Source organism: Mixophyes fleayi, chromosome 2 (assembly GCF_038048845.1).
Source record: "Mixophyes fleayi isolate aMixFle1 chromosome 2, aMixFle1.hap1, whole genome shotgun sequence".
Taxonomy (NCBI): Eukaryota; Metazoa; Chordata; class Amphibia; order Anura; family Limnodynastidae; genus Mixophyes; species Mixophyes fleayi.
In genome coordinates this window covers 334488437-334514493 of record NC_134403.1, presented here as the reverse complement: position 1 = coordinate 334514493, position 26057 = coordinate 334488437, and the positions used below count along the sequence as shown (strand labels likewise).

The 26057-nt window shown below is 39.0% G+C and overlaps 1 protein-coding gene across 3 annotated transcripts in view; it reads right to left on the bottom strand.

Moving 5' to 3' along the window:
* The window catches only part of CTPS2 (CTP synthase 2), a 154844-nt gene that overhangs the window by 98821 nt on the left and 29966 nt on the right, over positions 1 to 26057 (bottom strand). For all 3 annotated transcript variants that reach the window (XM_075196967.1, XM_075196969.1, XM_075196968.1), the window contains 5 exons: positions 22468 to 22584; positions 19557 to 19640; positions 19033 to 19113; positions 16079 to 16230; positions 4 to 136 (listed from right to left, as the gene is read on the bottom strand). In XM_075196967.1, the coding sequence (XP_075053068.1) occupies positions 4 to 136; positions 16079 to 16230; positions 19033 to 19113; positions 19557 to 19640; positions 22468 to 22584 (567 nt within the window). The remainder of the gene's footprint in view (positions 1 to 3; positions 137 to 16078; positions 16231 to 19032; positions 19114 to 19556; positions 19641 to 22467; positions 22585 to 26057) is intronic.

Genomic DNA, 26057 nt, shown 5'->3' with positions numbered 1-26057 from the left:
TACCATTAAATTCAGCTTATGATTAATGGCCAGTGCAGAGTGTTCTAGAGCCTTGAAGACCGATGTGTAACAGTCACTCAGTTTTGTATATTTTCCAACCAGTGCGATTGAGCAGGTCTGCAGTAATCTTTCGTATCTGAGGGACATGGTGACAATTACCTTATTGCAATAAAATGTATTTTAATTTCAAATATAACAGTACTAGCAACGGGATATTTTAATAGTAACAGCATAGGAAAAATGCCAGCCTATTGTATTCTGCAGGGTAAGCCCTGCTAAAAACTTAAAAGAAGTTCAGATTGCCAAACTTCTTTCCCAAATCTGTTTAACGCTTTAGATTCATATCTGCTATTATGAAGCTATAAAATGAATTACACTAACACAGAGGCTATACCCATCCTTATACCGGATTCTGAGAAACAACATCTAGCCCTAAACTATGAATTTAACCATAAGTCCAAAAAAAGTTATATTTAGATATAAACATTGCAAGCAATTACAACATACAGTATAAGGAACATGTCCCTTTATCTTTGCCAATATCAAAGCAGATCTTCAAGCATGGAAACAGCAGATAATCTCATGTTTTGGAAGGAGGGTAGTGGTCAAGATGAGTATTATACTGAGAATTTTGCAAATGTTTTCCACACAATCCTAGTACAATATCCAAGTGAGGTATTAAGACAAATATAGAAAACTATCCCCAATGATGTAGGTATAGGTCTCCCCAACATAAATAAGTAGTGTTATGCCACTTATCAGATCATAACATGGTGTGGGCATTTGGTGACAGCACAGTGACAGGTGTCATGGCCTTTTCAGCCGATGGTTATGACAGATCTGAAGGTAATCGAGTATAGTGTGTACACATGAATCGGCAGATCAGGAGGGGTTTTTTTTGCCTGTCGTTGGTAAATCGTTAATCATTAGAATTTTCTACTTCATTGTAGACAAACAAGAATAACTCAATTTCCCAGCCACCAAATTCTCTAGCTCAATTTGGATAAATTTTAGATAATTTATATTAAACATTTTGATCACACTTTATAACCATCTTATTTGACCCTGGATTGCCCTTAGTGTTTCTCAGATTATTATTCCCAGTCATGGAAAGATCTGTAACAATGACCCAGATTGGCATTTGATTTTTGTAGATGACGGTTTATGGAGCTCTTTAGTGTCTGAGAAATACATGATCTCTACTCCAAAAAAAACTGTTTAGACCCCTCTCTAATATTGAAGCAATCTGTTATTATATCCTAAAGAGAAATAGTGCAGTGCCCATTCTCTATAGATTTCAATATTCTTTTAAATTAGATTCACTAATGAAACATGAAATCAACTGGGAAAAAGATCTAGGACCTCCTCCCGAGGACTCATGGCTGAAAATAAGACAAGGGATAGTAAATTCATCCATTTCTACAATGATCCAAAAAATGGATATAAAATCCCTACAATGTATTTAGCTCCAACTAGATTAGATATGATATTTACAACCTCATTATGGCTGCAATCTATGGTGGATGTGCTCTATGATCGTCATGTTTTGGTTAGATATCCAGAAATGACTTGAAGACATGTCTCACACAAGACTAACATTGAGCCCTTGGACAGTTATACTGAACTCTAATAAAATAGCATTACATGTTGCACAGCAGCTAAAAGTATGGTAACATTTTGGAAGCAACCCTCTATACCTCTCTTAAATGCAGTTAGAAATAGAATCTGGTTTATTACATCCATGGAAAAGATCAACAATTATCTACAAAGGTGATCAATTCGATCAGAATGGCTTACATATATCTTTGGAAATGTTAGAAATATATAAATAGCTGGCCAGTGACTTACTCTGGTGTGTTTATTAGATACTTGGTACTTTTGAAGAATACACAATACGCCCTTTCCACCCTCCCATAGGTCTTTCTATAATGAATCACCATTTTATAAATCAATACAACAAGAAAAACAAACTGCAGTATATATAAAATGGTAGCCATTTTTCCCAGAAATAATTGCTTCTTCTATCACTGTGGCACTGACAAGAATATGAGCGGCAGGACAGAGACTGAGCAGGTATTCTGTTAGTTTAAAAATAAAGATAATCCCTGCCAAACACTATTACTAAACCTACCCTCTTAGTCTATAGTTATTTTCATTTTGGGTTTTTTCAATTTGGGGAATGCTCACCGGTTCACTGTATTAATGGCACCTACACTGAATCTATATCTCTGGAATAGAAAACACAGATCATAAAGAAATGCATAATAGTAAAAAACATTTTTATAAAATAGGTTATTTTGATTTGAAATATTCTATGCTTAATGTTATAAGGAAATAGTGAAAACTTGCAAGATTTCACACTAGTTTCCGGTTCACGAAGACTTTAAAGAGAGTGGCACCGTGGTTAGCATTGCTGCCTCACAGCACTGTAGTTATTAATTTGTTTCCTGAACCAGGGCCCTATTTGTGTAGAGTTTGCATGTTCTCCCCGTGTTTGCTCCAGTTCCCTCCCACACGCCAAAAAACATATATGGTATGTTAATTGGCTGCTGACTAAAATGTACCCTACTATGTCTGTTTTAGGGAATTTATGATCCAGGGTCAGGGACTGATGTGAATGACAAATCAAAATGGCTTACATATATCTTTGGAAATGTTAGAAATATATAAATAGCTGGCCTGTGACTTACTCTGGTGTGTTTATTAGATACTTGGTACTTTTGAAGAATACACAATACAATACAATTCCTTGTACAGTGCTGCATAACGTGGAGGAGCTATATCAATATATGAAAATAATAATAAAGAGCAGCAGCGCCTGCTCACAGTGGTGACAACTATTTTGCGGACAACACTAATATTCCTGAGACAGCAGGTCATCATTTCACTAGTGACATCACTGGCCTGTGGCTCATACCTCAGTGATGTCACTAGTGCTTAAAAAACTGGATAGGCTTGATATCGGGGATCTTCACAAAATAGCTGCTGGACAGCAGGTCTCACCCCAATCCGGCACCCTCCTGGACAGTTTGAGAGAGTACACATGTATGTTTTTAACATGTACCCCAGATTAATCAGTTTGTCTGTTCAGTCTAACACTTCACAGTACACTTGCATGCAGTCACCATAGGCTCAGAATGGCAATATATGTTCTCTTTCTGATACACAGGCAGCTTCCTACATCTGACATGATGGAGAATTATGCTCTTCCATCAATCTTCTTAGTTCGTTTGGACATAATAGTAAGCACTGCTAGAAGGCTTCAGGTGACGGCACTTAGGGAGAGAGAAATTAATGGGAACCATATTTGGCTCTGGCATAAGTTTATTTTAACCAGATGTCACTCAGACTCCCACACTAAAGATGAATAACTACTTTCTATTTAATCTATCATACTTACAGATCTGTGAATGTCTACTGCCATAAAGGCATTTCTAACAACAAATGTCACCAAATGTCAGGAAACAAAGAAGCATCCTAATTCCAAGCTTAGGATAGTCAATCATGAGTGTTTGGGGCAAAAACACAAGTGGAGCTTTGTATAATAATTGTATAAATGTACATAATTGTACAATATTTGTTTAATTGTATAATATTATGCTCAAATATATCAGTAGAATAAATTGTTAACAATTGCATATACACTGGTAGATATTAAATAAAACTGTAGGTATAACAAGATGGATCAATGGACACTATCTCATGCAGTGGAGTGTTTGACACCACAATTTTCACAAACCAGTTTGATTGGAGCCTTACATCACTGCTCTCTGTCAATGGTCACTGTAACCCCTGGGGATGCTGCAATTGGACTTAAGCCCCCAGGGGCTAATAATCACAATTGCATCAGTAAGAAAATAGATGGATATAGCTATTTACCAGTCCAGGAAGAGAAACTATATCTCCCACAAGGCTATTATGAAAAGGGGGCGGAGCCTAAGAAGACTGAGAAACCAGAGGGTGGTGAGGGAGAGAGGCGCATCCTGGGAGAGTCTGAGCTGTGTGACCAGCCCAGATAGGTGACCCTAGGCAGAAGGGCACTGGATGGGTGGTCTGAGCAGAGAGAACAGACAGTCTATAGAGCTATCAGAGCTCAGTGCAGTCCTGAACAGAACCTGCTGGTAGTCACAGTTTGAAGCTGTAGAAGGAGGTTTGCATGCACCTCTGAAGAAGGACATTTTACAAGTCAGCCATTTTGGAGATAATCAAGTTCAGACCTGTGACACACACTGGTGCAGATAAGTTACTGGTTATTTTACCTATTTGTTATTATTCAAGTGGGGTTTGGACTATATCTGGCCACAAGGGCTGAAGAGTTAGGGATAGATGGGTGGGCAGAAAAAAGTGCACCAAGTGTTTGTCTAATCAGCATTTGTGGAATTACAAGTCCGAGAATACAAATAAGAAAGGATAAAAGTTGAGGATTTTACAGTTGTTGCTACAGTAGGGTTTGCATACTGTGACTGCTGTACCTCACTACAAGTGATTTAAAGACCTCTAAAAGCTGCAAACGACATATGCTGCTTCCATGCCATGCTGCATCCGTACAGAAGGGCCCCAATTTGCAGTGCACTGCTCCATTTATGTGGCATGTTTGAATACTACTGATGTGTGTGTTTGGCAGTACAGAGCTATAAGGAAAATATATATACATTCACCCCGCAAGATATTCCCAGTATCAGGAGCAAGTAACCTATCTGATATATTTTTCCAGTGTATAAGGCTGTGACAATGAATGTTTATATTGTATGCTGTTAACGTTATTGATTTATTGTGAGTTATTGTGTTAACTTGGTGTTCATAGTAAGAAGTGGTGCTCCACTTTTATCCACACTGTCTTATTACTGTATTGTATTGTTCGCACTATTATTTCAAATTATACCAAAGTATATTTTTCTATAAAATCACAAAGCTGCATTTAGTGCTTCCATTTCAATAAATGTGCCTGGCTGGCTTTTGCAGCACACAGTTTGTCACAGAGTGTTAATACTGGGCAGGGGGTTTCCCGAATCTCCCCCTGGTGTATCTTTAGAACACCCCCAGAAGAGAAAGCAGCGATTCGGGTGGAGGCACTGAAAACCAAGTACCGAGGTAAGAAGCATCTGCATCATTCAATATATATACACCCTCACAATGCATAATACAGAAAGGGGTGTTACATTACATTGGGACATGTGGGATTAGCACTGCCCACCTCAACAGTTTCCCGAGCTGAAATACATTGCACAGCTGTTAACATGTTAATACTCTGATAGGTTAAAGTGAAAAGAGTCGGTGGCCACAGGTGAAGGCTCAGAGTGCCCCTTGTTGTCCATAACAAGCCGTTATGGTCTTTGTTAAACACACAATCTGGTTGCTATCGGCTACATTCACAGTTGCCCGTTCTCATATATTTCCCCAAATAAGACAAGATTAAAAGTCACAGAAGAGGGAAGTAAATGTGCACAGGAAGATTAATTTGCGAGAGTTCCCAAGGCTAGTGTTTACCAATAGATGTTGCCAATTTATTTAATAGACAATTAAGCGGCAAAACAAAAACAAGAGAGGAGAAAAGAAAATATAGCAATGCTTATGGTTCCTGCTGATAAAAGTTTAGATGTCTTCATGCTGGCAAATGCAGGCTTGTGATTGATGACCGTATCGATGTGATGGCTACACAGGAAACACCACCACTTTGGTAAGATGTCACTGCTACACACTGCCATTCTTCTTCTTGGTAAACATTTCAGTGTAGTGTTTAACATTCTAGCCCACATGTCTCTTTTCAAAATATTATTTGGAACAGCTGGAAGTAGATGAATTCCCTGCCAGGAGAATTAGTCTAGCAGCGTAAAAATCAATACACTTGATGGTGTGTTTTGAGCAACTGACACACATGTTTAAGGCTGTTACAAGCAAGGAAGCAATTTTAAAGTAAAACACAATATTGGACTTCACAAGCAGCCGAACAGATGTTTGCTTTAATTTTCTAAACTGAATTGGAAAAATAACATTAAGATGGTGTTTGGTTACTATGTGTTAAAACATCTATTTCCTGTGCATCAGTAACCTAGTATCAGTTACAAAAACATTTAATTAATTCAGAAAGGAGAGCACATCATTGTCGAGGAGACCCCCATCACACCTCCACTTACACAGCTTGGTACCTCACAGAATTCCAGACAAAAAACAAAAATCCAATTGTGAAAAGTGGAGAAGTTAGATGCAGCATGTCTGAACTGTCAACATAAAATAAAATAGCTTTTCAGATAACCAAGTCACGTTATCAATCATCTCCCAGAAACAAGGCTGCAACATTCTATTTTATACGCCACGTTCATAATTATAAAGTACTTGTGGCTAATTTCCTTCATAATTTAGCTTTATCCGTACTGAAAACACGCACTTGAGTTTTTCAAGCGTCCCCCATCTTTTCAAATTGTTATACGAGTTACTAAACCCCCCCCCAAACAAAGTACCTGCAAAAATAATACATTTAACACACAAAATTGCCCTGAACATTACTTGGAATCGTCAAATACTTTTACATACTGCGGCAGTGAAGTGTGGGCTCCTTGTTTATGAATTCGGATAATTTATCACAATTACTGTATGTGCACAGAAGGTTAATTTACACCTGTATTAAAGTTGATCACTCAAAGCTTATTTATTAGTATTATTTCACATAACTGACAGTTTTACAGATTAATGGGAATTTCTCAGTAAAAATGATAAAGTTGACCTATTATCCTTTCAATACTAAGGGCTAGATTTACTAAACTGCGGGTTTGAAAAAGTGGAGATGTTGCCTGTAGCAACCAATCAGCTTCTAGTTACTATTTATTTAGTACATTCTACAAAATAACAGCTAGAATTTGATTGGTTGCTATAGGCAACATCTCCACTTTTTCAAACCCGCAGTTTAGTAAGTATACCCCTAAGACTTTGGCCATGCATTTAGTTCCTCAAGTTCCTGCTATGTTTCTAGTGTTTTAGCTCCCACTATATTTCTGGTCTCCTTTCAAGTTTGTCAGTATGCCTTAGAGCTGTACTGTGTTCCTCCAGATCTAATGTGAGCTTCCCATGTGTTCACAAGTGCCACAGATGTACTCCTGCTCCAATCATTCATACGATACAATAAAAGTCATTAATAAAGCTTCAAAAACATGGGCACAATACAAATGTTTGTTTTGTAATGACTAATAAATTATTGCACAATATAGCAAAAGCATGGGTTAGTGTTAAGATGGCCGTACGGGCCATATAGACCTTTTCCCTCGCATAAGAACTTGGTTTTTACACGTACTTGGAGATTTGGCACATTTAATAAAGTCAGCAGTAATGTACCCTCAGTCTCACACTTATTGAACACATGAATGAGACTTCCTCAAGCAGAATTTTAGGTCTAAAAGTGATAGCAGGCAGGAGTTTGAAGTGATGTTTTTATTTTTTCCATCATGTGCATTTTCACTGGGTACAACAATCCTGCAAATGGTCACACAAAGCGAAAGGGGCATTTCCACAACTGGAAATAGGCATGTACCTCTGCATGTGCAAAATGGTGCAGTTGCCTAAATAAACTATATGTCACATATTATCCCAGTTACAAGTCTATTTTGGGCTGTGTAACTCCGGTTATTTAACCAATTCCTATTAGAGGTGCTCGGGCTCGGTTTTCGGAAAACCGAGCCCACCCGAACTTAGCCATTCCGAGTACCGAGCCAGCTCATTACTTTGGCGCTTGCTCAGAACTGAAAACGAGGCAATACATTATTGTTGCATTGTCGGATGTTGCAAGTTTTGGATTCTATAAGTACCGGCCTCCACGGAGATCCTGCACCATTTCACATAGAGACACAGAAGGTTGTTGGCAGTCTCCAGTATAGTTGGGCAGTGTCATAACTTAAACAGAAAGAGGAGGTGTGGCAGTGTATTTCAAAGTATCCAGTGACATTCTACAGAGACAGGGGAGGTGGCAGTTTTCAATGCTGAAAGACAAATTATAGGGCTGGCAGTGTTCTTCAAAGGCTCCAGTGACATTCTACAGAGACATAGCTCACACAGAAACAGGAGAGGTGGAAGTGTTTAGTGCTGTAACAGAAAATCAAATAATAGGGCTGGCAGTGTTTTTAAAAGTCTACCGTGACATTTTACTGTGCCATAGCTCACTCAGAAAAAGGAGAGGTGGCATTGCTCAGTGCTGAAACAGAAATTCAAATAAAAGGGCTGACAGTGTTTTTAAAAGTCTACCGTGACATTTTACTGTGTCATCAAAATTAATTCACATCAGTCCACAGAAGACCAGGAGCACCAAGCAGCTGCTGGCACCAGTCATAATGCTAGTAATCGCTCCACATCATCTGCTAAAGCCTAAGTTTTTAAGTCAGGGAAACAAAAATGTAAAAAACACCATTTACCTTGGTCAAGAAAAAAACATCTTTAATCAAGGCAAAGTTAAGTGCCCAAAAAAAAAAAATTGCCAACATGCCATTCTACATACGCAGTGGCAAGGAAAGAATCAGGCTTTTGCCTTTCTCTATGAGTGCTAGTTCTGCAACTGTCAGTGAGGCATCTTCTTGTAAGGTCAGTCATGACGATGCAAGACCTTGTCATTCTGGAAGAAAACAGTAAGTTATTAGAAGAAAGAGTATGTTCAGATTCAGAAATGACACAAATCCCTGAGGAAAGTCCATCCACGAGTGCTATGTGTAATCCTGACCTGTCTGATAGTGTACCCATAAAGAAGCCTACTTTCAGCATTACTGCAGATGTGTGGATGAGCAGCCCAAGTGTAGCCGGTGATACACAAATTGAGGATGTCACTTTGGAATTGCAACAGGATGAGGGGGATATTTGTGTAGCTGACGACGGCACTAATGAGGATGTTGATGAGGATGATGTTGCTTGTGTAAGTCCTACACCAGTGGAAGCAGTTCTTCCACGTGACAAGAAGAAGGCCATTGTCATGCATGGGCATAAGACCAAAAAATCAACCTCTTATGTGTGGAATTATTTTTACCTAAATCTTGACAACAGTTGTCTAGCCATTTGGAGCGTTTGTAAAGCAACAATCAGTAGAGGTAGGGACCATAACCATCTAGGAACCTCATCCATGTTACGCCATTTGAAGTGAGTTCATGGGAAGCTGTTGGGAAAATCTGAAACGTATGCTAAAAAAGTAACAACAAGCAGTCCAGTCAGCTAGGTCCTTTCCCTCAGCTAGATCCCGGCACCTGCAATCTACACCCACAACACCATCCTCATCAATATCTTCAGTAGCGATAAGAATTAGTCCTGCATCCAAGTTGCTAAGGCTAGATGACTCCTCCACTATCCAGGATTCCTCAGAAGAATTCTTGAGTATTAGTCCCACTGCTGCTGGAGGTGGATCTTCATCCCAGAAGCAGACCAAGAAGAAGACTACTAGTAGTTTACAACAACTGACTGTTAAACAATCTTTTGCAAAAGGAAGGAAGTATGAAAGCTGTCACCCAGTCGCAAAGGGGATCACAGACGACATGGGGACTATGCTAGTATTAGATCTACGTCCAATATCCATTATTAATGCAGCTGGTTTAAGACAGTTAATTGAGGTCTTTTGTCCCCGTTACCAAATTCCATAACAACGTCATTTTACTAGAAAAGCTATTCCTCACCTGCACAAGAGTGTCCGTAAAAATTTAATTATTGGGCTACAAAATGCCATTCTACCTACTGTACACTTAACCACAGATATGTGAACAAGCGGAACTGGGAAAACTAAAGATCATATGACTGTGACAGCTCACTGGGTTGGTGATTCGCCTTCAGCAGCAAGAACAGCAGCAGCATGTACCCAACCACGTCACATTTTTCCGAGGCAGGCTATTCTGTGTATCATCGCTTCACTAAGAGGCATACATCTGTCAATCTGTTACAAAAGCTAAGGGATGTCATTGCAACATGGCTTATACCGCTCAGAATCTCCTTAGCATCTGTCATTTCTGATAACGCCACCAATATTGTGAGTGCATTACAGCTGGGTGAATCCCATCACATTCCCTGTTTTGTTCACATAATCAACTTGGTACAGAGCTTTTTGAAAAATGACATGGACGAGCAGGAGATGCTGTCTGAGGCCCTTGAAATGTCTGGACATTTCCGGCACTTTGCAACTGCATGTAGGAGATTGCAGCAGCTACAAGAACAATTTAATTTGCAACTGAAGCAAGAGGTGGTAACAAGGTGGAATTCCACCCTGTATATGATTCTGAGGATGGAGGAACAGCGAAAAGCCATCCACGCTTACTGCACAAGCCATGACATTGGGAAAGGAGGGCGAATGTGTTTTACTCAAGTGCAGTGGAGAATACTTTCCATGTTCAAGGTGCTGAAACCATTCAGTTAAGTAGTTACCTGTGAAGGGAGTTCAGACACTGCTTGCTTGAGCCATGTGATTCCCTTAATTAGACTTTTAGAAAAGCAGCTTGAGGACAATTCCATCTTGCACCACTTTTCTTTTGTTCGGCCACTGCTGTGTAGCAATCTTTCCTAGATGTGCTATGAACTGCAGTGTGTTTGTGTCGTTGCTCTGTCGCTTACCATCCAGCCAGCTCGCTGCAGTCTTTGTCCAAAAGTGTATGAAAATAATATTGTGACCTGTGAGGTGGTCAAAATTGAATGCAAATGGCTGGAAATTAGTGTTATTGACCATATAATAATGTAGGAACAAAAAAAGAGCAACATTATGTGATTTTAGCATATTTTAGCTATTTTTCTAAAAAATACAGATCCAAGACCAAAACAATAACACGCAAGGGCGGTTTTGCCAAAACAAAAACCAAAACACAAACTTAATCCCAATCCAAAACCAAAATCGAAACAAGGGGGTCATGGTACATCTCTAATTCCTATCCAAGCACTGTATATTTGTAAGCAGCAGGAAGACTAATCAGATGATAATATAAACATTGGTTTAATATAATAGCCGCACACTACAGCATGAAGCCCCATACTTAGAATGGAGGGAGGTCTGCATGTTACAGTGATTGTTAGAACCAGATTATGTTGAATCTACCAATACTGAAAGTATAAACTACACATCAGTGTCCAGACTCCTTCCACTTTAGAAACAACCCATTCATAAAATGAAACTTTCTCCTAAAATACTGCTTGGCTTAGCCCTATTTAATGTTTAAATTAACCATGAGTGAGTGAACATTATTATTATCATAGATTGTAATATGACATTGGGAGATTGCCTTTGTTACATGTGAAATGTTCGTGTGTTTGAGGCTTATTTTCTTTTTTTCTTTTTACATTGACCAAAGTGTGATAAGAATGTGCTAAATTATTAAAAGTATAGGACAAGACTTGAATCTTTGCCAGTTGGTGCAAAATTCAAGTGCCATACAGTGTGTCCGCTCTAAATTTACTGGACTACAGAAATCAGCTAAAAAGTGATTTATGGTTTAACCAGATCCTTCCTGCTCCGCTCACCTTTTTTCCATAATACCATGACTTTGGCTCATTCTTATTGTTGTTTGTTTATTACACTTAATATGTGTTATATTTTCTTTATTATAGTTAGAATTTATTGCTTGACACCCTAAAATGTAGTAGTTTCTCATTCTTCCCTTACTTTATGTATTTATTTTCCTTAATCTGTTTACATACCTTATCTTATCTATTGACTTTTTCAGTGCTGGCATTGGGCAACGTACACTGAAACCTAACGTGCCTTTCCAACTCCTAAAACTATTTTAGTGTAGGAATCTTTACAAAATATTGAGGCCACAGGAATGAGTGATACGGTCCATTGTTACACTGGGACTGTTTTTATGTTTGATTTTTTTGCCCGTATTTCTCACTGGATTCTATTTGACCCAAATCGCATTGTTTTCTAATCTGGGTAGAACTGTTTATGTATTTGAAGGGGAGCTTAAAGATTGTGAACAAAGAAACATTTTTCTTCCAATTAATCCTTCGGAATCCTTGTAGTCAGTCACAACCCTGTGCAAAGAGGATCCTATGATGGCCCTGCACACAGAGGCTCCTCATGAGACCCTGAACCCAGAGGCATCAGCTTCTGCCCTAAGGACCCATTAATCCTGACCTCTAGGCTACCTGAGTACCCATTTGCACTGGCATGTGAAATGTCTGAGGACCCATTTGCCCTGGCTTCCAAGGATACCTAAGAACCCATTTCCGTTGGCCTCCAGGGAAGCATGAGGACCCATTTGCAATGACTGCCTGTAAACCCATTTGCCCTGGCCTCTGCGCCACCTGAGGACTCATTTTACCTGGCTGAGAGGATTACCTGAGGGCCCACTTGCCCTGGTCTACATGTAGAACCATTTGCTGTGGCATGCAGGGCCTCCTGAGGACACATTTGCTGTGGTCTTCCAGGCTGCCTGAGGTCCAGCCACAGACCAGAGTTGTTCATCCAAAGAGAGGCTCAAGAGATAAGCAAATGTTTTTTTCTGCCAAAGGGACCCGCCATTCCGTTTTTCCCAATCAACAGAATTGTCAGTCAGTGTGTGTCTTTACCTTCTGTCATTCCTCAAAGCTACCTTACTGGACGCAAGTTTACAATGTTCTACTTAGTAAACTGTGTCTGCCAGTTCCTCTCATTTGATTTTTAGTACATTTTTATTCTGGTGAACATCCACTCCATGCTGTACCATACTGACCCTACAGTAGTATTTTGGAGCACCTTGAGTTTGCTCCTAAGGAGAAGAGTAGTAATTCATTTACAAGTCTCTGATGATGGCATTACTTAGCTTTCAGTTCTGGATGAGGAACTTTAAGGTCTGACAAGGAGGTGTCTGCAGCCTTGCATATTCTTCCACTTGTTCAAGTAACAATGTTTTGCTTTTCATCACCTGTACCTGATGGCATTATTAAAACTAGCAGGGCTAGCTTTATTTATCCGAGCCTGAAGGTGCAGAACTTTTGACCCCTTAAGGACTTCCCATCAATAAGCCAAACACAAGGCTTGGGCTGTTTATAGTAGCCGTGTTAAATTATGTTGGACAATGATGCATCAACCTGCACAGCCCACTCTGCCAAAAAATGGGCATGACCAAATAAATAGATTTGTATGATGTGGGAGTTTTATTTCCAGCCAAAGAAAAGTATTTGATTTAATTTCAGCTGTAAATGAAATACAATGTAGTCCCATCTGACGAATATTTAATGCACATCCCATTCTAGTTACAGATATACAATCAAAAGAGCATTTTAGAGACTGCTATACAATGCCATCTAGTGTCCACTGTACAATGCAGACCCTAAATCTCTGTTGACTACTACAACACAGACACCAAAGCTCTGATGGCTACCACAATACATACCACAAATCCCAAATGGCTTTCACAGTGCAGACCCCAGACCTCTGGCTACAACAGTAAAGACCCTAGATTTCTGGTGGCTACCACAATGTAGACATCCCCCAAACTATCACTCTTCTGCCTATTGGTCCTAGATTCCAGGTCTGCATGTTCTGCAGAGGAAGTGTAATAGCTTCTCTGAACAACCAGTGTAAAACATACTAATTGGTGAAAAAGTGATAGTGGTATTCAGTCTTTACATTAGACAGCATACAGCTCTTTTCTTACATATGGAGGGGTGGGTGTTAGAGGGAGTACTGTTTGATGCCATGGCCTAGAGAAGCCTGACTGTAGTCCACTGCGTCAATAGATCTAGTTGAAGGTCTCACCATATGCCATCTTGCTCATGGAAGAATTCCTATGGTGGAGAATAACATTACCAGGGGATGGAGATAATCTCATATGAAGACTAGTTTCTGCGACTGAATCTGGTATGCCAATTGTTGAATCTTGAACAGTCCACCACATCTCTTGCTGCATCTATCTTTACTCAAAAGAACTGCAGCTTTTGAGAAGGCACAAAACGACTTTTTGCAGTATTGATGATCCATCGTGCTTTGGTAGAAATGACATGACCTCAGGTGAGTATTTACTGTTTCAGGCGATGTGTTTCGATCTTCCCATCACAAGCATGTTCTCTAGATAAGGCCAGACTGTGATACACTGCTTTCTGAGAATGGCCATGAGAACTACAAGCACCATGTTGAAAGTCCTTGGAGATGCAGACAGGCCGAATGGAAGGCGTGATTGGTTTCTTAGGAAACGGTGATGTTGAAGCATTATTAGAATGTGAAGATACCTGTCCTGTAAATTTATAGAAGTAAGAACTATGGCTTGGAGAATGGATTAAACTGATTCCATGCGAAAGTGTCTTGCATTTATCCTACACAAATCTAGAATGTGATATACACTCAAAGGGGGAAGAGGGAGATTGGAAAAGACAGTGTAAGTTGAGGCACTCCAAGAGTGCTCGATAAAAAGTAACCTTTATTGAGACTGATTAAAAAGGAAAGTATTGAGCGAAATAATTAAAAGAAAAAGATAAAAACTCGTGATATGTGGTTAAAATGCAAAAAAGAAAAATTTTGCAAGGTCCCACTTAAATCCTCCTAATTATATAGATATACACTAAATTAGCGCTATAGAATTGCGTCTCTAAAGTATTAGGTGGTGTATTATATAGCCATCCTAAATAGTCATGAATTGCATCTGCAAGGTATTAGGTTGGTGTATTACATAGCCATCCTAAGTAGTATAAGGCAGACATTGACTAATGTCAATAAAGGAAAGTCCACAAATGCTGATGGTTCATGCATTTGATCCTCTAGAGGGATATACTGCAAGGATACTAATATCGTAATATTCCGAAATTGGATCAATAGAATGCAGCATAATACAATTTATAAGGTCTCATTGATAAATGGAAACATTAATTTAGTATGTCCCTAATTGACAGCCATAGAGTCTAGATGAAAGTTACAATACGTAATAAACAAAAGATTGTAAGACCCTGTAGCAAAGGCACCAAAGACCGATAAAACTAATCTACAAGAATCGCGTGATTATGTGAAAATACCCTGCCTAAAATAAAACTGGGGAGCGATTCTTGGTAGGTGCTAGAGAGCTAGAGGATGAGTGAGAGTTAAACGCCAACGCGCGTTTTGCTCCGTGGCTTTGTCAAGGCACGTTAAGATCCTTAATGAATCAGGCCCTAGGTGGTTAGATAATCCAGGTATAGGGTATAAATGGAGTTTATATTTGGATTTATGGAGAGAGTGTAAAGATGTATATGCTGTATGATTTTGTTGTTCACTCCATCTACATCATAGGTCAGAGGCAGGACTAAGTGCGAGTGGTTCATTCCAATCTCTTTTTCCAGATAAACCATGCTCTAACTCTAGTTTCTAGATACTGTAAAACTATAAAAATATTAGCTATGGTAACACTTTGGATACTATATACTTGTTGGGTTTTCTTTTTGTTTGGTGGAAATCTTTTTGTTTCAAAAGAAAATAAGCGCAAATATATCCAGGTGCAGTGAGTAAAGGGCATTACTACTCTCATCCTCTGCTAACCTGAACCTCATCTCATTGTAATTTGTGCTTCACATCTGTGTAAACTGTGCATTCAATAGTAGGTAACAGGAGTTAGCTATCTATTGTTATAACCTGTGTTAGGCTTCTGATCAGTGAAGCAGAGTTTGACACGTTTACCAAAACAGATAGCCGCACTAAGTCCACTATTTTCTGAGTATTGATATATATGCGTCATCAATATTTCTGACACATTTTTAGGATATGTTCTCCCAGAACAGTAACCATATATTATACAAACAAAAAGAAAAGAAAAGAAAGTTCCAAGACTCAATAAATGTAATACTGCTGATTACCAACAATAACACAAAACAAGGACATGTATAGAAACCTCTGCACATAGCAACCAACCCAATGCTATAATTTGGTGGCTCAGTGACCCAGCCCAAGGAAAACCACTATGGGACTGGCCCTGCGGGCGGGCAGATGTCCCCTGCCCCTCAGCCCAGCCCTTCCCTGTTTATCAAGAATGTTTAAGGTAACAGATATATTCATGGCACGTAGAGTAATTCTATGTACACGATTTCTATAGCTCTACACTTACATATCAGGCTAATTTATGTTGCAAATTTGTCTTTAAACAGTGTCTACACAAAGTGGCATAACAAAAGACAAAGTTGATGAGACCTAACGTACCTGTCTGCCATTCGTTTCCACTTCAGCAGCTGTGCACTTGGCTGATCTTCAATAGGAAGGTCCAGTCTGTGTTTAAAATACTTGATTATCCCTTGTTCCTCCAACAAAATGGGCACACGGTACGTAGATGAGACGTCATGTACGAAAATTACCTAGAGATTAAATCAAGTATTTGATGAGACATTCATTGACAATTTCAGTATGTACAACACTGTAATAAATACTTTGCAAGATGAATATTCTCAAGTGTGAAGCCTGCAATTAAAAATTACATTTATCATATTAGGAAAAGACAATGTAATATATGTTTCTCCTTCCTCAATCCATGGCAGTCTGCAATGAGCTAAGTCCCTCTTCACTTATATAGAGACAGCAAAAAGAACCATCCCCTCTTCTAATTAGCCCAGCTGCACCTCCTTAGCTTTGTCTTTATCCTGTCTCTATAGGTGGAGGCAGTTAGTTTAGCTATTTACTCGGTCAGTGATGCTCCCCTGGCAGAGTACTGTTGTCAGGCTGGCTATCTGATATGCTGTTAGTTGTCATTGGTTTCAGCTTGACAAATGCAGCTTTGGAATGCATTTTCAGTGTTTCTAGCACATATCACATGTCTGCTGCGGGAAGGGGTCCATAAAATGGCAGCCCCCTGAGGTTTTCATGGCTGCTTTGTGTTTTCTGTGGTCTAAAACAGCACTGGTGGTTTATTAGCTGGATACTGATTTGCAGAGCCTTGAAGCAACATTGGAAAAGGATGGAATCTGACCCTAATCCCAAACAGCACCCAGTTGAGGTAATTCCTTATATCCTGGGCACAGTTTAACAGAGTGAGTATAGGTGTCCTGATATGGCAACATACATATACATATAGTGTGTCCTCTGGATCTTCCAGAAGGAAAGTTTGAAGCAAGAAGAAAATTTCGATTTGTGGAGCTTGTGATAATGTTATTCCTATTGTGCAGATTATATGGCCTCTATGACTAAAGAAGTCCAGCTTCTTGCTCAATTTGCAGACCTTGTCAGCCTGATGAGGAAGGCTTTTGTTACAAAAAAAAAGACTTGCTTGATTTGCAAGAAGTTAAATGGAATAGGTCCCAGAAGAGCCTTGATGCAGACTTAGCCTCCACAGTCTCTGAGGAAGAGTCCCTGGATGAAGTACAGGAGTATGAACGTTCAATGTCTAGTGAGGTTTCTGAGAAGTCAGCTCTGCTTAAATGTGATCAAGTGGATCTGCTATTAAAGAGTATATATAAAAATATTAATTAAAAGGACGATCCTCCGGCTGAGGCAACTCAGGATCCTCTGTTTGAGGATAGGTCAAGACAAACTAGGACATTTCCAGTGCACCAGATGGTCAACGGCAGGTCAGGTTACATCCCTAAGTATTCTGCTGGGTAGGAAATTGGCTTCAGAAGATCTAGTGATCCAATTCTTCCAGGTAGTTAGAAAGATTAAGTTGTGGGTTGGACCACTTGTCGCGACTTGGGACCTTAATTTGGTGGTCCATGCCTTTATAGTATCCCAGTTTGAGTCCCTTTATGAAGCAAGCGTTACCAATCTGACTCTCAAATTTGTATAACTTGTGGCCAGTACATTAGCAAGAAGAGCTGGGGAGCTCCAGGCCTTATGTGCAAAACAGGGTGGTCCCCCCTTAGGACTAAACCTTCCTTTCTTCAAAAGGTCATCTTTGATTTCCACATCAATCAGAAAATTGTGTTACCTACCATATATAGGAATCCTCAAAACGAGAAGGAAGAAAAATTTCACACTTGACCTAGCAAGGACAACTATGGTCTAGCTTTCTAGGACACAGCTTTTTAACTTTTTCCCATCATGAACTGCTCTTATTCAAAGAACAACCTGTCCCAGCACACTTTCCTCCGGTACTTTAAGTTTCTCTGCTCAGCCAGGATTTTGTGCAGGACGCAATCAAGCTAAGGAGGGGGCACAGACAACTACTTTTGCCTGTCTGAAGGCAACTACTTTGAATTAAAGGCAAATCTAGCAACCAGACCAGAAACTTGCCTCAGGCCTATGGAACGTCTCCTAAATGCATATTTCATAGGTATGTGCGAGTAAAAATCTGATGCATTGTGGTTTACTTGCATCTACATGTCCCACTATACTGAACTTACACATGACCGAAGTAAAAGATACATTCAACTCAAAATACGGGCGCAAATTTTTTAAAAAAATTAACACATATTTACATGGTGCAAGATGACTTATGTCCAAATCTATATCAAGCACTAAGTGTCTTCATTAATAGATTAGCAATTCCAGGCTATAAATACATATTAACAAAAATATTAAAGAATAATAAACTTAAAAAGGGTTTTTTATTTGATTTATTTTTATTTTTCTCATAAAATAAAACCATTATTCATACTATCTGAACATTGTCATTATTGCAATACAGAAAAACTGGTGAACCGTGCCTCTAGGTACGTTATTACCAAGGTGTAGATGAAGGAAAATGGTTTGGGGAGGAAAGGGTGGATGTGGATGATAACAGGGTGATCAAAACAACAACTGTCTCTATAACTGCTAGTAGTACTGATAAAAAGATGCATGAGTCTTATTTAGCTGTGTTTAAGCAAACAAAAAGACCAGGTTCACTAATCCTTAAAGGGACACTATCACCAAAGTAAAAAAAATTTAACTTTTAATTCTTAGCAACCCAGCTTTCTATATTTTCTGACCTGTTTTAATAACATGTACGTTTTATTTATATATTAATTGTATAGCTCTTTACATATGATAGCTGGTTATGGCTGTCTATCTCCCTGCCCACATTCTCAGTGCCCGGTTCCCCTGGTGAGGGGACAGCAAAGGAAGACAAGCCATATTAGGTGATGATATAATGACAACAGATGACAGATATGGTATGTACAGTAGATTAATAGTACAGACAGAGAGACACATAGGTTACAGTAAGCAAATGCCATCATACAACTAACCTGTTCTGGTTCCACATGGCAGAACATAGAAATCTTCTGTTTTACAGCCATCTCAATGGGTTTGGTACTCCTGCATGCAATCTGTAACAAGGTGATTATCAGAGTCGTGACTTTGTACAAGTTCATCACTGCACAGTGTGTACGATCATACGATCATCGTCCACCTTCATACGCTTCAATTACAACCTCATCATGCATAGCTGATAATTACTGAACAGCGCTGACATCTGACCTTGTGCACTTACACCACAGAAACCCCAAAAAAAAAAATTCAGGAGAAATATGTAGCAACGACATCCCAAACACAAAAAGAACTAAATGCGCAGATATGGTCACCATCATCGTCAAAGACATTCATGTCTTCTTCAACCATATTACTATAAGTACACCTAGGAATAGATTACCAATGTAGAGCTATTTGGAACAACCTGTGATATAATTTTGGGACGAATCCTGTACATCCTCATACAGCCAGACATTATCCTGAAACAGTTAGTTCATATTAAGAGATTCATTGGACCTACCAAGTCTGGAGATAGGCCAAGCCCTCTGAGTGCACGAACACTGTTCTGTGTTGGTTTTGTCTTTTGTTCCCCTGTAGCTGTCGGCTAAACAAAAGTTACAGGTAAATGTTACACTTCACCTTCATACACATTCAGTAAGAAAATAATGTATATACTCCAGTTCTCCTTTAAGATGTCTGTTTACTCCAGTAAACGTAAATTATGTGGACCATTAATAGTATCTGTTTTATACGTATTTAATGTACCGTCACACTTATCCTGCAGAGCGTGCATTCAAATATTAAAATTAATGTGGTCTCAGGATCATTAATCCCTATGACCTCACTGCCTACCTGATTATATCTAAATTGACATTAAGACCAACACACTAAAAATCAGGGTTGTCTTTTCCACTGTGTACGATGGACAGGTGCCCAGGGGCCCCACGAGCAGGTCAGGTGGCGATCGACTCCTTCCCTGCTCCCCTCCTGCGTGCTGCGCCCACACTGAATGTCGGGCGTGACTTCATCACACCCGACATTTTCAGTGAGGAGCGCACCACGGAGGAGCCACGACGCAAGAAGCAACGGAAAACCAAGCGAAAGCAAGGATTCAAAGAAGCAGAAGACACAGAATAAGAAAAAAGAAGAGAAGAAGGGGGTGCAATCGGAGAACAGGGTGATTGAAAGGTAAGTGAAAGGGGGAATTTGATTTTTTTGTTGTCGTACTTCAAGGGTGACTGAGCGAGTACATTTAAAAAAAAAAAGTGATATATATATATATATATATATATATATATATATATATATATATATATAGATATATATATAGATAGATAGATAGAGATATATATATATACTGGGGGCCCATAATGTAGCCCTGCTAAAAATGCAACATTTTCTCTCCTGCTGGTCCTTTATGCCAATTCCGATGTAATCAGACAGATGCAGTCACTATAGGGGGTGAATATACCTCTAAAAAGCTAATATTTCCTCCAGGATTCATACTATTTGCCTGCAGGCTATTTTCATCACTGCATTAGGAACTGTGATCTTCTGGAAGATACACAACAAATACAACTCGTTCATAAAAGATAGATATGGTAATAAAATATTTGTATCTCTTAACACATTATTCATTTTTGCTACTGTGTTACTGTGCTACTATAAACCTGAACAGCTCTAAAGAGCAAGCACAGTCTTAACTGGACTTTAATGTGAATAAAAACCTATGTACTGCGAATCTTACTGCTCTGCTTGGTATAATTATACAATCCATACACCACAATATGACATGATTAATAACGTTCACTATCTCTAATCAGCGTGGATGAGGAGAGGACGGACTGTATACAGAGACCTGTGGCTTCATACATGGTGGGATACGAAAGTGCGAATACTAAAAAATTGCGACAAGAATTACAGCGACATTAAAATGCCGAATTTTGTAATCCCGACATGTGAAAAAAAAGAGACTTACTGAAATAGTTACAGAGAACGTTTCCGACAAGGTTGCTATAAACGCCAACAGAGAACAAGCCGGCACTGAGATGGTTCAGCACTTTAAGTGGCGACAGATACATTGCTGGTATTAAGGGGGCAATACGAGGCCCTGGCGCCTGTATAATGTGTAAGCCTTAATAAAAAAAAAAAAACATTATACAGGCGCCAGGTTCTCAAATTGCCCCCTTAATACCAGCAATGTAACCGTCGCCATTTTAAGTGATGACCATCGCAGTGCCGACTTGTTCTGCTGTCTGCGTTTATAGCAACCCTGCCCGAAATGTTCTCTGTAACTATTTCAGTAAGTCTCTATTTTTTACATGTCGGGATTTGACAAAATTCGTCATTTTAAGGTCACTGTAGTTCTTGTCGCAATTTTAGTAGTCGCAATAATGACTACCACCGGGACTCACACATATAGCCATGACTAGTGACACCACTGCAAGTCTGGCATGAAGTGATTTGTTACTTGAGCTTTTAAACCCATTTCAACTTTTAGGGCTAGATTTACTAAGCTGCGGGTTTGAAAAAGTGGGGATGTTGCCTATAGCAACCAATCAGATTCTAGCTGTCATTTTGTAGAAGGTACTAAATAAATGAAAGCTAGAATCTGATTGGTTGCTATAGGCAACATCCCCACCTTTTTCAAACCCGCAGCTTAGTAAATGTAGCCCTTAGCCTTTTCAGCCATTGGCCTCTTTTACATTGAACACTGAATTCTACCTTTATCTTTTGGTTTTAGCTGTCCTTTGCTACTGAAGTCTAAATTCTTTTAAAATGTGCTGTCAGCTTGTGATTTTCTATTAGACATAGTTTTTCTGAGAACCTATCTTTAAAGTAAATTTTTTATTTAAAAATAGCTGTAAAGTCTGCTTAGAATGTAATTTAGCAGTTAGCAAAAAAAAAAAATGCATGTTCTTCCATTCAATAAACATGTAATATTAAATATTGTTATTTACAAAGTATACAAGTAAGGAACTTAATTTGTTTTATTCCCTAACCTCCCTAAGAAAAGTGACTTGCAAAAGCAGAACTTAGTGATCTCATACCTAGCCAAGAGCTGACTTTGTTGTATTCCTGTACTGCAGGCATCGGTGATGTCACTAGTTTCTTGTGAAATGATTGGCTGCCTTCTCACAAATATTGGTTCAACCCTCAAAATACCTGTCTTCACCACGATGTGTAGCATCCATCGTGTTTAAATAGTACCTGTAGCTTACACACAATGAAGGAAGCTTTTTATGTTGAACACACCAATATTGAGCCTATCAATTCACTAGCATCTAGTGACATCAAACATGATTTTCTATTAGACGTAGTTTTCTGAGAACCTATCATTAAAGTAAATTTTATATTTAAACATGGTTGTAGTCTGCTTAGAAATGTAATTTTGCAGTTATCATAAAACAAAGCTAACTTCTTTGACATACCTGAGGCACAAGACTGACATGTATGTTACAAAAGTTCTCTCTTTTCGCCTTGAATTGGAACTGTCTGAAAGCCTCGATGAAAGCCATTCCTTCAATGTCCCCAATTGTTCCACCCAGCTAAAAACACAGAACAAGCTTTTAAGTTTTCCACCTTGTGATAAATGTTCCGCATGCAGATAAACTAAAGAGTATTCCTAAACCAATAAACATAATTAGCACAGATGTTGTCATTTGTTTTTGCATTTTCAAGTGCAGGCAGCTGGTGTTAAATATAACACATAAGTACAGTATTTAGAAGAGCACTGAGTACTGCGTTATGCTTAGCAAATCCTTCAAGATATCAGTTATACAAGAATCTGTAACATTCTTTAGAGTAGAGGTAGCGGTAGGCAACCGTTAGCTCTTCCGCTGCTATGAAAATGACAAGCTCCAGAATTTCTTATAAGACTATGCCTATGGACTCTTTGTTCTGCAGCAGAGTAAACACGTCTGACCTGATTAGAAGCTAAGGCTGGGTACGCGCTACAGAGTTTGCAGCCGAGTATCGGGCCATTCACACAATAAACGACCATTCAGCCCGATATGGCATCAGCGTGTACACTCCAACGATAAACGATTATTGTATCGTTTCATTTGATTTTTAAACTGAACTAAAAATCTGGTTTGAAGTTGTTCCAATCCTGCAGTGTGTTATGGGCAGCACGGTGGCGTAGTGGTTAGCACTTCTGCCTTACAGCACTGGGGTCATGAGTTCAATTCCCGACCATGGCCTTATCTGTGTGGAGTTTGTATGTTCTCCCCGTGTTTGCGTGGATTTCCTCCGGGTGCTCCGGTTTCCTCCCACATTCCAAAAACATAATGGTAGGTTAATTGGCTAACAAATTGACCCTAGTCTGTCTGTGTGTGTGTTAGGGAATTTAGACTGTAAGCTCCAATGGGGCAGGGACTGATGTGAGTGAGTTCTCTGTACAGCGCTGCGGAATTAGTGGCGCTATATAAATAAATGGTGATGATGATGTATGCACTCACGACTGGCAGTGTCTATAGATCTCTATGGAGTGTGCAACGTCACAATCTTTTCAACCAATGGTTATGACAGATGAAAAATTGTTTAGTGTGTACACATGAATCGGCATGCTGATCTAGCCTTCTTTTTTTTTCAGTCATTGGAAAAATCATTAATGATATCGCATTGGGAGAAATTGTCTGTAGTGTGTACCCAGCCTAAGTATCTATTATTCCACAAAAAGTCTGTAAATCCACTGTTGTACATAACAGAAACTCTATAAACCAGTAAAATGATCTTTCCATACTAAACAAACACGAACAGTATACAGAAATCATTGTTAGCAGTTCAAGAGAACGCACATTGAATGAAGTCTCAGAAGACTATTACTTAAGTAAGCACAATGTGGATAGATACATAGATTCTGTAACAAACAAACAGAATAAGTGTTGACAGACATCACAAAGGAATAATAGGACACTGCTACACAATGATGGCAAAATGTAAGATATAATAACATCAAGAGAGAAAGAGTACAGCAATCCTTAGACTAGATGTGACCTTGCTAATGTCTCATGACTCGGTGCATTTTCCATAAAACACAGCAGAGCTCTAATCGCCTAATAATTCAAATGTTTTTTTTAAATTAGTTTTAAATAAATATATATGTTGCCCATTGTAGCATTTTATAGGTGAGTTTTATAAGGGTCAGAACACCTATTGTATTAATTCTTAAAAATAAGGCGACACATGGATGAGCTGGAGATAATAAGGGTGAGGCTAGAAAAATCTGTAGCCAATCAGAGCATTATATTCTTCCCTGAAGCACAATATATTTATTTCGACTTTGACATTTTCTCCTAAAATACTTCTCTTTTACCCTCCTTTATTTTTCTTATTACTAGCAGTTGTAGTAGTAATATTTTTATTATATTTGTCACTTTAGTCAGTTTGAAAGATTTTTAAATTAATGGAAATGTGCCTTGAAATGCGCTGTCCTGTATAAAGTGCTTTGTGAGAGATGCCAAAGGCTCTGCTTTTGTACTGCAATAAGTATATTTTTTTCTGCCATAGTGCTAGACACAGTGCATTAAATATTTCATGTCTGCTGTAATGTTTTACTAATTTCAAATTATGCTACTTCATCATCATCATCACCATTTATTTATATAGCGCCACTAATTCCGCAGCGCTGTACAGAGAACTCATCCACATCAGTCCCTGCCCCCTTGGGGCTTACAGTCTAAATTCCCTAACACACACACAGACTAGGGTCAATTTGTTAGCAGCCAATTAACCTACCAGTATGTTTTTGGAGTGTGGGAGGAAACCGGAGCACCCGGAGGAAACCCACGCAAACATGGGGACAACATACAAACTCCTCACAGATAAGGCCATGTTTGGGAATTGAACTCATGACCCAAGTGCTGTAAGGCAGAAGTGCTAACCACTACGCCACCGTGCTGCCCATACTTCATTGTTATATCAATGGCATACATATTGTTATTTGTATGCTTTGCTGTAACTATGTAGTAACGTAATATTTTGGGACCATGCCACATTATTGCATGCAATAATTGGGCCCCAGTGGCAAGGAATGCAATGCTAACCACTGTGCCACCGTGCTGCTCCAGAGGAAAAAGGTCATACAAACTTTGCATTAGTGTTATATAGCAAATCATTCTACACAGCTCTACACAGACTGTTTCAACCCACTAAGCTTACGATCAGTTCCTGGTGTCTAGGAAACAGGTAGATGAGGTTTCAAAGAGCTGACACTAGAGGGGAGATTGAATTGTGCGCTCTTCCACTTAATGTGGTACTAAAATCTTCACTTATTTTTGTTACATTTGACCACTATTATTAGTCTATTTCTTCAGCACTTTCCTGAGTGTAACTCATTATTAGAATTTGAGACACTCGATGCATTGAAGCAAACCCTATGCTAAGATGTGGTAAAATACTTTTCTGGAATGGATAAACAGACTTTTAGATACTGGAGCTGACATCTTAAAACCTGTAAGATTCAGATTTAAGATCTACAAGTAATACATAGCAGAGGATGAGAAAGCTTTCATCAAAATTGTTATTCATTGCCAAGCTAGTGCCTTAATCTATTTAAATAGATCCTTCCCTCGTGGTATGACCCTCGTGGTATGATAATATTTTCCTGTAGATTCGGAACTGTGTGTAATGAACCAGAAACAAGTGATAGTTCTTTACACTTTGGCCATTTAGAACAAGTTAGGCTGTTATGAATAGAAATATTAATATATTCAGTTGGTTGGAAGGAAACCCAAAGAGAATGTACAAAAACTTGTCAAAGTACACATTAAGTTAGGCAACTGTGCCATCTTGTGATTAGTTTAAGTACAGCAAGCAAAATAGGGGAGAAAAAAATGGTTTATTCTATGTACTAAAAAAATTCTACATCATATCATCATCATCATCATTTATTTATATAGCGCCACTAATTCCGCAGCGCTGTACAGAGAACTTATTCAAATCAGTCCCTGCCCCATTGGAACTTACAGTCTAAATGCCCTAATATAGGCACACACACTCACTCACAGACAGACAGACA